Source organism: Grammomys surdaster, unplaced genomic scaffold, assembly GCF_004785775.1.
Source record: "Grammomys surdaster isolate TR1022 unplaced genomic scaffold, NIH_TR_1.0 168, whole genome shotgun sequence".
NCBI lineage: Eukaryota > Metazoa > Chordata > Mammalia > Rodentia > Muridae > Grammomys > Grammomys surdaster.
Genome location: NW_021604616.1, coordinates 9,094,091 through 9,106,726, shown reverse-complemented (window position 1 = coordinate 9,106,726; position 12,636 = coordinate 9,094,091). Strand labels below are relative to the sequence as shown.

The 12,636-nt window shown below is 35.9% G+C and overlaps 1 protein-coding gene across 1 annotated transcript; it reads right to left on the bottom strand.

The window, feature by feature from the left end:
• Nucleotides 1–9,792: 9,792 nt before the first annotated feature.
• Nucleotides 9,793–10,764, bottom strand: LOC114620404 (formyl peptide receptor-related sequence 3-like). The gene has a single exon (XM_028766488.1). It carries the CDS (start codon nt 10,762–10,764, stop codon nt 9,793–9,795), a length of 972 nt encoding a protein of 323 aa, XP_028622321.1.
• Between the last annotated feature and the right edge of the window lie 1,872 nt (nt 10,765–12,636).

Genomic DNA, 12,636 nt, shown 5'->3' with positions numbered 1-12,636 from the left:
CTAAGAATATAACCACAAAAACCCATTCTCTCAGTATTGAAGAAATAGTAATACAAAATGGCAGGAAAGCCACAGAGTTACTTCTCAGTTTAGATTTTAGAAATATTCTTTTTTTTATTATAGAAAGTACAGGTCCTCATGAACTTTCCTTTCTGAAATCAGTGAATGCATTTAATGGATTTCTACATCAAGGAATTTAAAATCACCATATACACAGACCAAACATATGTGTTCAGATTCTCCTCATTCTATTAGGCCAGAAGTTCCAAACTCTGTTTTATAGGTTCTTCATTCTATGTCTGGATATCATTCACAGATTAAGGCATGGTTTATATTAATAATATTTTATAAGTTTCACTGTATGACAGAACAGGTTGCCACTCCTAAGATTAATGTATCTTGGTCACCTAAACACTTGTACAAACTACAATAACATTAAAATTCCAGGTGACTGAGCATGGCAAACAAGTGTATGGGCAATAGAAGTATTCAATCCCAATGCTCTAGAAGCAGGAATTGATGGATTTCTTTGAATTTCATGCAATTATGTCTAAAAAGCTAATTCCCAGACATCAAGCATAACATGGTGAAACCATGTCTCAAAACAAAAAACCAACCAAATAAATAAATAAATAAATAAATAAATAAATAAATTTAAATCATAACATAAAATAAAGAAATAAATTATAGAAATATATGTCATGGAATTTATATTTAAAAGTTATGTAACAATATGTATAAATAGTTTGTGGCAGGGAAGTAGTTGCTCAAACCTTTAATCCCAGCAATTGGGAGACAGAGACAGGTGGATTCTGAGTTCAAGGCCAGCCTGGTCTACAGAGTGAGTTCCAGGACAGCCAGGGATGTACTGAGAAGCCCTGTCTTGAAAAACAAAAACAAACAACCAAACAAAAAACCCAAATAATTTGTAATTAACTTAAAATTGTTTTTCAAATTATTGAATTAATATATGAACACCATAAGTAGTAATAATACTGCAAATAGGCAGTGAAAGGAGTTAAATTTGTTTTTTCTCTTCTGTATGTTTTCCCTATCTCTCTATTTCAGTTATTTGATCTTTTACAGTTTGATTATATCATGACAAAATATATGCTGTAAAATCAAACAAAATGCAGTATTTGCCTTTAAATTAATCTTAGATGTTTAGTTTCTGAATGATAAAATTAAGTTCTTGCTCATATCCCGTTGGTCAAAACATTATGCTGCAAATATAAATTAAGGAAATAAAGTATTTTGAGCATTTGAATACCATTAATCCAAGCATTTGGGAGGAAGAACCAGATTTTTTTTTTTTTAGTTCAAGGTCACTCTGATCTATATGGAGAATTTCAGCCAAGGTCTCAGAGTTAGACCTTGTCTATAAGACAAAGAAAGAGAAAGAGTGATGAGGATTGATTGGACATTGAGGGATTATTGAGAACAAATCAACAAGCATAGGCAGCAATACTCAGTGTTTAAGAGTTTATTACTCCAGTACAAAGCCTTGATTCTATTCTTAGCACCCATATCAGGCAGCACACTGTCTCCCACACATGAGTTCCCTGGGTATCTGATACTCAATGGATTCTGTAGGCATATGTCCTCATATTCTGCACATTAATTCACACAATAAAACAGAAAAACACACAAGAGAAAATTTATAAATACATGTAAAAAGAAGAAAATAATGTACAGTAAATGAGTGAGACTTATGACAGGAATGTAAAGGAAAATCAAGTTAGTAAATTCAGTAGTGCCAGTCACTATTTTAATCTCCCTTTAGTCACTCTTTGATCTCCCTGTCTCTAATTATACTTACTAATAACCATCTTGATAGACACAATTCATGTTATAGTAGATGAGAATCTGCCTACCAGGGAAGTAGTGATGGAAAGAGTTAAAATAATAAGCCATATTTTCTGTTCTTTTTTATTGGATATTTTATTTACATTTCAGTTGTCATCCCCTTTTTCCATTTCCCCTCCCTAGAACCCCTTATCCCATCCTCACTCCTCCTTTTTGCTTCTGTACCATTTTAATTACATGCATATATTAAGGTCAGTTCTAGGTTGAGGGCCTAGCAATACAATAGACGCAAATAGTCAAGGAATAAGCAAGACATAACTCACAGACCACATGAAGCCTAAGAAAAAGAAAGACCAAAGTGTGGGTGCTGTATATGTAGGGGAGGAAGGACTTGTCAGGTATCAGTGGGAGAAGAGGGCCTTGGTCCCATATTTTCTGCTCTAAATCAGAAATATGTAAAAAGCAATGGTTGTCCTAATGGAGGTGATAAGACAGCTGTGTTTATGCACACACATAAACATACAGTTGTATAGATGGGTATTCTGTATAGAAAAAGGAAGAGGATTTCAGTATAAATAGAAATGGACTCCCATATCAATTAGTAATTTTTTCTGTAATGATGAACTAATATAATTCTGTAGTGAAATTTTATCATGAAGAAATTAATCCATACTCACCTGTATATGAACTAATGATCTAGTTGGAGTCACTGATGCATAATCATAGAAAATTTTTAGAGAGAAACAAGCTATAATAATTAACACAAACACACAATCTGTTCTATTCTTTCAGCTAGTGATTTAGCCCAGTGGCTTAGCAAATTCTTGTGTGATGTTTTGTGTTTAATATCTGTGCTGGTTAATTTGTTATCATTGTGACCATATGGAAAGAAAGAACCTTAATTGGGAAGATATTGTCACTACATTAGCTTGTGGGCAAGACTGATGCATTTTCTTTGTTACTGTTTAATGTGAGAAGTTCTGGCCCATTGTGAGTGATGCCACCTCAGGAAATGTTTGGAAGAAAAGGGAGGCCAAGAGACCCAGAAAATAATAAAGTTATCAATTTTCTTCCATTTCTTCTGACATAAAGATTAATATAACAGATAGATCAGTTGGCAGAGTAAGACTGCAAAATCGGCCCTACCTGAACTTTATACATCAAGTGGAGCATGCCCAAATAAAGAGTAAAATACACAAACATAGGATAGGCATGTGCCATATAACTGGCACAAGAATACAACCCAGCAGTGTCCATTTTGATTGAATTCTCTCTGCTGATTACACACCCACTCCTATACTAGGGAACATTTTCATTTTGATAACACAGTCTCTATTTTCTCTATCTTCATATCTCAACTATAGTTCTTTTCTCATGTATGCATGAACCAGTAAGTGTAAACTGGTGCCCTTCAAACTAAGATACTCAGAAACATCGTGAATTTAAAATAACCATTATCAATATACAAGAATGAATTTCAATTATATTTGATAAAAATGAGTTGGGCCACAGTGTCAGCAGAAGAGATTCTGATATTAATAGGGAAAGTCCATGGGTTATCTACTCTACTACATACATAAAAAGGACAGATAAATAGATATTACATATATATTTATATATATATATATATATATATATATATATATACAGCAAAGTACATAACAATTCACAAATATATAAAATATTTTCTCCCAGAGAATGTTTGGCTTTCAGAAGCCCTATATGCTATCATAATTTGTTATATTTATTTGTAATTATCATCAATAGACATTTAATATTTCTGTGATGAAGGATAAAACACACATAAAACTGGAAAGAGAGAAATGCCTCCATGAAATTGTCCTATGTCCTCCATCTGTGCATTCTGGTACATATTTTCTCACACCATGTCTGTCACTGTTTTTTTTTCCCCTCTCTATCTGTCTCACTCCACTCCCTTACCCATCATCCCTCTCTCTTTCTATTTCTCTCTCTCTTTCTCTGTGTCTGTTTATGGGTCTGTCTTTCTTGCACACACATGAACACACATAAATGAATAAATAAGTTAATAAATAAATAAATAATTAAATAAAGCCAATAAGCAGTAAACACTAAGGTTATGTTTTCACATTTAGATGTGACTAAGGCACATGGAATAGAGACAAATCTAGTACATAAGAACAGAGTATTCTGACATTGTATATGGTATTTATATATCACAAACTATGCATTGACTCAGTTTGGAAAGCCTCAGCTTAGTACTAGAGTAAGGGATTTAGAAGCAACTGAAATTCTCCCAGTGCTGACAGTTGGTGTCTAAGAACAAAATAGTTTTGACAAACAGAGAGTGGCTTAAAATGATGGAGGATAATCTCCTTAGGTCTCTTAAGAATTCTTTAGTCCAGATACACATTACTTCATGTCATGGCAGAAAGTAGAACAAACACCTCTCCAAGGTGATTTTCAAACATTCATCCTACTCATCCCTCAACACAGCATTATTGAGTTCCCCAAAATAAAAGTTCTCTTAAAAGCAGAAATTTATGAGCAAATAGAACAGATTCCATAGTTCTATAATATCACTTGCACCCTAAAATCTAACTTGTGAATATGTTGTCCATTCTCTAGAACACTAATACTGTACAAATATTGTATTAAAATGAAAGAGCAGATAGAATTTAGAAACTCTCAGACTCAGTCTACACCCTCACCTGAAATATCTTGATGTCCCGAGACATACTTCCCTACTGAATTTCATATTCTTGCATTTTTCTATCAACAGAAAAGTAGTGAGAATGTCATAGGTAAAGCTGTCCTGAGGCATGTGAAAATAGATTTGTCCTTTCCATATTCTCTATGTCCTCACTTTATAGTCAAACCTGTACCAAATTTGCAATTGATCCAAGAGAAAACACTTACCAGTCCTGAGTTTTGCTTCTGGAAAAGTGCCAGGACTGTGGCCCTCAGAAAACTTAGTACATTTGCACCCAGTGCAGTCATATGATCTGAAGATCCCTAAATTTACATTGGCACCAGTGTTACAATTACCTTGTCACCTGCTTAGCACTGACACCTTGTGTAAAGGGACCATGATTTGACTCTGAACAAGTTGGAACTTAGTTCCTGGAAAAGTTACAGGATCCTAGGGATTACTAAGTGCTGAGTTAATTAGAATACATGAAAACTTCCTGAGTCCCATGCAATGATCTGTTCCTCAAATAAAGAAAAGAGTTAATAAGTGAGTCAGCAATTCCCTTGTCCTGGTCTCCTCAGCATCACAGACAAGATACTATCATTTTTTTATTGATCTTACCCTGACCCTAACAATTACCCTCATCATAATGAGGATGAGGAGGCAGTCTTGAGAATAGAGGTGTGAATAATAGTTAAGTTTTAAATATATTCTTACCTCACACTTTGACCATGTTGGGAAATAGTCAAACTCAGGGCTGAAATCAAGGCTGCCCAATCTCTCCTTGTTTATTCAATATAACACTGAAAGTTCTAGCTAGAAAAATTAGAGAACAAAAGTAGGTCAAAGGGATAAAATTTTTGAAAAAAGAAGTCAAGATATACTATTTGTGGATGACATAGTAGTATATATAACATACTCCAAAAATTCTAACAGAGAATTTCTACACCTGATAAACAACTTCAACAAAGTGACTGAACATAAAACTAACTCAAACAAATCAGTAGCCTCCCTTTATTCAAAGGATAAATGGGCTGGGAACAAAATTAGGAAGACAATCTCTTTCATAATAGTAAGAAATAATAAAAAGCATCTTGCCATAACTCTAACCAAGCAAGTGGGAGCTCAGTATGATAAGAACTACAAGTCTCTGAAGAAAGAAATTGAAAAAGAGCTTAGAAGATGGAAAGATCTCTCATGCTCATGGATTGGCAGGACTAACATAATAAAAATGGCCATTTTACCAAAAGCAATCTACAGATTTTCATGGGGACATCAAAATTCCAACTCAGTTCTTCACAGAGATAGAAAGAGCAAATCTCAAATTCATCTGAAATACCCAAAAAAAAAAAACAGAATAGCAAAAGCTATTGTCAACAATAAGAGAACTTCTGGAGGAGTAACCATCCCTGACCTCAAGCAGTACAACAGAGAAATAGTGATAAAAACAGCATGATATTGGTACAGATTGAGGCAGATAGATCAATGGAATAGAATTGAAGACCCAGAAATGAATCCACACTACTATAGGCACTTGGTCTTCAACAAAGAAGCCAAATCCATACAATGGAAAAAAGAAAAGCATTTTCAACAAATGATGCTGGTCTAACTAGTAGTCTGCATGTAGAAAATTGAATATTCATCCATTTTTATTTCCTTGTACAAAACTCAAGTTCGAAGGGATCAAGGACCTCCGTATAACATAAGGTACTCTGAGTCTAACAGATGAGAAAGTGGAAAAGAGCCTCAAACACATCAGCACAGGGGAAACTTTCCTGATCAGAAAACCAATGGCTCATGCTCTAAGATCAACAATTGACAAATGGGAACTCGTAATACTGAAAAGCTTCTATAAGGCTAAAGACATAGTCAATAGGACAAATTGGCAACCTAAAGATTGGGGGGAAAGTCTTCACTAAGCCAACATCTGAAAAAGGGCTAATATCCGATGTATAGATAAAGATCTCTAATAGGTAACCTCCAAGAAACCAAGCAACTCAATCATAAAAAATGGGGTATAGAGCTAAACAAAGAATTCACAAAGAAGAATCTTGAATGGCCTAGAAGAACTTAAAAGAAATGTTCAAAGTCTTGGTCATCAGGGAAATGCAAATCAAAATGACTCTGAGATTCTACCTTAAACAAATCAGAATGACTAAGATAAAAAATATTCAAGTGACAGCACATGTTGTCAAGGATGTGTAGAAAGAGGAATACCCCTTCATTGCTGGTGGGATTGCAAACTGGTACAACCACTTTGGAAATAAATCTGGAGGTTCCTCAGAAAATTGAAAATAGATCTACCTGAAGACCTAGCTATACCACTCTTGGGCATAAATTCAAAAGATGCCCCACCATACCACAGAAGCACATGTTCCACTATGTTCATAGCAGCCTTATTGGTGATACCCAGAAGCTAGAAACAACCCAGATGTCCCACAACAGAAGAGTGGATACAGAAAATTTGTTCATTTACACAATAGAAAACTATTCAGCTGTTAAGAATGAGGACATCATGAGTTTTGCAGGCAAATGGATGGAACTAGAAAATATCATCCTAAGTAAGGTAATTCAGACTTAAAATACATACATGTAGTCACTAATATGTGGATATTAGTCCAAAACATACAGATTACATGAGATACAATCCACAGAACCCAAGTGAAGGGCCCAAGTGAAGATGCTTTAATCCAACTTGAGAGGGAGAAAAAAGCAATCAGGGTGGGGCAGAGTGAGGAAGACACCTAGATGGGAGAGAGGAATGGGAGGGGAAAAGGTGAACATGATCAGATGTGGGAGAGACAGGAGATATGTCCTAAGGATCAGAAGAATGAATGGAAATATTCAACACCAGGGGATGGAGGGTAAGCAGACCATCTAGGATGTACCAGAGTCCTGGGAGGTGAGAGACCCTGAAGACTCAAAGGGAGGGACCTTAAATGAAATTCTCTAAAGTGGAGAGAAGAAACTTGTAGAGTCCACCTCCAGTAGAAGACAGAGCATCAAGTGGAGAGATGAGGTTGCCATCCAACAGTCAAAAACTCTGATCCAGAATTTTTCCCTTCTAAAAAAAACTACAGGGACAAAAATGGAGAAGAGACTGAGGAAAAAGAATTCCAGTGATCAACCCATCTTGGGATCCATCTCAAGGAAGGCTCCAGGGCTAATAATATTATTGATGCTATGGTGTGCTTACTGACAGGAGCCTAGCATGGCTGTCTCTGTGGGGCCCAACAAGCAGCTGACTGAGACAGAAGAATTTACTTACACCAAACCAATGGAGTCCCCAGTTGTTGAATTAGGGAAAGGATGGAGAGGCTAAGAAGGAGGATGACCCCATAGGAAGACCAGCAGTCTCAACACACCTGGACCCCTGAGATATCTCAGATACTGAGCTACCAACCAGGCAGCATACACTAGCTGATAAGAGGCCCCTGACACATATACAGCAGAGGATTGCATGTTCTGGCCTCAGTGAGAGAAGATGCACCTAAACATTGAGAGAATTGAGGCCTCAGGGAATAGAGAGACCTAGTGGGGCTTGGGGATATACTCTTGGAGACAGGAGGAAAGAGGAATGGAATGAGGAACTGGTGGAGGGTGGACTAGAAGTGGAATAATGGCTGGAAGGTAGAGAAAGAAAAGTAATAAAAAAATTACAAATACATAAAAGTTATATTTACCACAGCAGGAACAGATTTGTCATAGCAAGGACATACTCTCAGTAGAATTTGTATTCAAAATTCATTTCCTACTTCTATAGTAAAAAACACTCTCATAAAGTACCTTAAGGGAGAAAAGAGATGCAATCTTGCATAATTCATAATTCAACCCATGCCTGAGAATGTGTTGGACACACAAAATGGAAGTTTTTCAACCTCAATTGATGTCAAGTCCCATACAAAAGCCCCCATGAACCAACCAAATCTAGAAATTTTCTTCTGAAGACTTTTCTTCCACATAATTTTGGATGGTGCCTAGTTGACAATGAAAACTACCCATTACATATTCTCCCCCATTTCTTGCATCTCTCCTGTTCCTCTCATGCCTGTTTGATCAGTTAACAGTTTAACTTAGACAGTTTTAATGTACTTTCATATCTCATACCCAGTTACACACATATATATACAAATGTAAAAATACAAAATTTTCTATATCAATATAAAAATCTAGTGATTCACAAATAAGAAATAAAAACATGCAATTTATTTCCTTCTGATAATGACATTGTTCATATTATGCTGATAAATAATCTTACCCATTTTCTAGCAATGATATAACATTTTTCCTCTTTGTGCAAAACACCTTGTTAATCTCAGTCTTGGTGTCATATGGTCCAGGTTGACTTAAATTCTGAAATTCTCTACATAACCTGGCCCTGATATGATTCTGTTTTATATACGTCTCAAGTACTAGGATTAGAGGCCTGCACCACATGGCCATCAAAGGTTTATTTCTTAATAAAATAAGAAATTTTGTTACTAATATATTATTATGTATAATCCTTTCAAATACCCATGTGTTTTGCCTCTTACACTGTTTTGTCACCATAGTTTTAGCCCAGGCTACAGGCTCAGTTGAAAAATTCTCAAAAGAACAGTGATATTAATTTTCACTTATATTTCTTTCTCCCAAACTAAAGGACAAAGAATTTTTTTACCAGATTTATACTCAGAAAACAGTCATACAAGGAAGCATGAAAAGGAAAGTGAGACTAGGGTGGCACCGAAAACATTCACATAACCTCTAAGGAAACTGCCATTCCTTAGTCATAGCTTGTCAAAATTTGTTTAATCCCACCCTTTTTCCATTCTGTCTTTGTTATTTATGTTCCCAATGAAAGAAACACAAACTTTATATTTAAAATAAAACTTAAACAACACAAAAGCTGAGTAGGTACTACTCACCATGCTGTTAGAATCTATTACTCTATTGATAACTCTGAAGTATTACTATATTTTATCGGGCTGCTCTTACATCCAATTGGCCAGCCCATAAGACAATGTTCTATTGACTCCTTACACATGGCAGCTTCTCCTTCCTCCTGATGAACTCTTCTCCCCCTCCTGGTTCTCTTCTAGCCCCAAGTCCAGAAATCCTAAACCCTACCTATGTCCCTTCTAACCAGCAATTAGCTGTTGGCATCTTTATTTACCAACAGAAACAACTTTAGAACATGGTCACTTAGAGTCTTATATCTGCACTCTCTCATCTCTGGGACAACCAGTGTTGGAGGCATGCACTTAGCATTACTATTGATAGCAAAAAAATGAAACTGCAACAATTGCCGAGGGATGACACTTCCCTCAGAGAGACTACTCTTCCCTCAGTGCCCTCTCTAGACTGGAAGACAGAGAATGGATCAGTTTGTCTCTGAAGTCTTGACCCTGGAATACATAGAGTATTGGGTTGAGACAGCTATTGAAGGTGGCCAGGGTGCTTGCTGGGTTGACCAATATGTGAAGGCCTTCTGGTGTCTCCTTTTTCCAGATGTTTCCTAAAAGCATAATCAATTGAAAAGGAAACCAACAGACAAAAAAGGAAGCCGCTACAGATGTGAGGACACGTAAGGGACGGGTGTAACTCACAATACTGCTTCTACAGATCTTGGCAGCCATGAGTCCATAGCAGATAGCAATGAAAGACATGGGCATGCTGAATGCAATAATGAAATTCATGATTCCTGAAGCTGTTGTAACAATAACAGACACTTTCAACTGTTCCTCAGGGTTTGCAACCCAGTACTCAAAGTTACATGAACAGTACATGTCTCCTCTTACATCTCTCACTGTTGTCAAGAAGAGAAAATGTGGCAAGGTAAGCAGCAGAGCAAATATCCAAACTCCAACAACCAGTTTCCTGGCCAGACTCACAGTTCGGTGATTCTGAGACCATACTGGATGCAAGACACAAAGACACCGATCTGTGGCAATGAGAGTGATCAGGAACACACTTACAAAAAGATTTATGTGTACAATGCTGTGAACAAATTTGCAAAGGAACCAACCAAAAAGCCATTTTCCTCCCATGATCATTGAGATGATGTGGAATGGTAGTGTAGCCATGAAAGAGAAGTCACTCAAAGCCAGGTTCATATAACAGATGGTGGTCACAGTGTGGATCATCTGGAACCCAGCCACCCAAATCACAAGCCCATTACCTAGCACACCGAGGATAAAAGTTATGGAGAGGACTATGACAGAGATGATCCATAGAACTGTGGAGCTGGTAGATTCATAGAACAACACTTCCGATCCATTAGGAGGGATGGCGAAGTTGGCTTCCATCTTGTCAGCACCTGAAACACTTCAACAATGAGAGATTCTCAGATGTGGGTACAATTTATATCACTGTTACTCAGATCCAACATCATCTTCTACATTATAAGGGTAAAAGAGTAAATCTGGTTCTTTGCTGAATGTTCCTTATGGAAAGCTTATGTCTACAGATTATGAAAAAGTAATATTACTTCTCAGACTAACTACAAAAGGGATCATAAGCTCCCATTCTTCACTACTGATATTGAGCTGTGGGTGGACAGGAAACAGAATGTGGGTAGGCATGAGTTTATCATGAGGAACACAGCAGTGGACTGACTAGATTCTCCCTTGACTAAGGCTATCAGTTCTTTCTTCTCAAAGAAGAAAATTCAATAAAGAGATGCAAACACTTTAAGTGGGTTTATTTACAAACAAATCATTAAGAAGGACATAGGTGTATTGAAGTTTGTTTACTAAAGACTGTAGATGGTGGGTTTTTTTTTAATTCTAGCTGTAATATTGTTACTTTTGTTGTGGCATTCATTTGTGTCTGTTGGTCTGTTTTTCAATTAATTATCCTTCTAGCTGAACTGTGTTATAAGAAAAAAACTGCTCAATGAAGCCCACAAAATCTTTAAAATTTTGATTGACCCAATGATTCTAATACTTTCTACATTGTGAGTTTCAAAGAGAATTTTTTTATAAAGATTATGAAGCACATGTTACATTCACAGTGCTAAAGTTTTCCTTAATATTTTAGATAATCATGAGGAAGAGTTCAACTGTGACTTCAAAGGGGCTTAATGGCAAAGGGAATTTAAGAAACAACTACCAAGACAAAGTAACAAATAATCTAATATCCAACTTCTTGCTGAGCTCATATCAGGTTTAAATCTAATTCTGCCCATAATATCATAATGCAGAAACTCTTATGATATTCACATCTCGGACCTAGGTTGGCACATAGTCTCTCTGCTTCTGCATATTTTATAGATCATATTTCTCTTAATATAAGGCATTGGTTTGAATCTAGACTTCAAGAGAATCTTCAGCAGTTATTATCACTGTTTGAAAATTTTGATAATGTTTTTGCAAAGGCAGAAAGTCAGTGAATCCCATCTCTATCTTTAAGTAATCTCTTCCATTGTTCTTGCTTGAGATGAAACTCTCAGTGCTTAGTACAATGTATCACCATGCCTGCATATTTAGTGTTATATGGGATAGAGTATGAGACTTAATAGATTTTGGTATACATCTATAGCCTTTCCTTAATCTTCTTACATTTTGTAAAAACTACATATGATGTTTAAGTTAGTCGAAAAGATTTTATTACTCCAAATTAAGAGACATGAAATGAATTCATTTTCCTGAAAGTAACCCCAGCCAACTCATTGGATCAGCAATTTTAGACTTCTATGTGATCATTAATTTTGTCTCTTATTGGTTCACTTTGTGTGACTAAGTACATATTTGTGTTATACATGCTTAAAGTGTGACAGAACACCAATTGAACCACATATTCATCACATGGTCAAGGTGTTCAAAACTCTCTGGTAATTCAACTAATTTGTGGATTTCAGAGAGGTAAAAATTGCTGAACTAAAGCTAAGTAGATTCATTTCCTAAGGTTAGAATTAGAAAACACAATATACTCTTTTCTTACATCATAGTGATTATTCTTGTGACAGTTCTGGATATTGGAAACCAAAAATGAAGATATTATACTCTTCTAGAACGTTTTTTAATTGGCATATATATGATTATTACCTTCATGTGTTCTCACATGGTCTTCTCTGTTTGTGTCAATAGCTGAGGTTTTTTTTTTTTTTTGTAGAAGAACATCACCTATACTTCATTAGAGACTACCTTTAGGGTCTTATAGAACTTTAATTATTATGT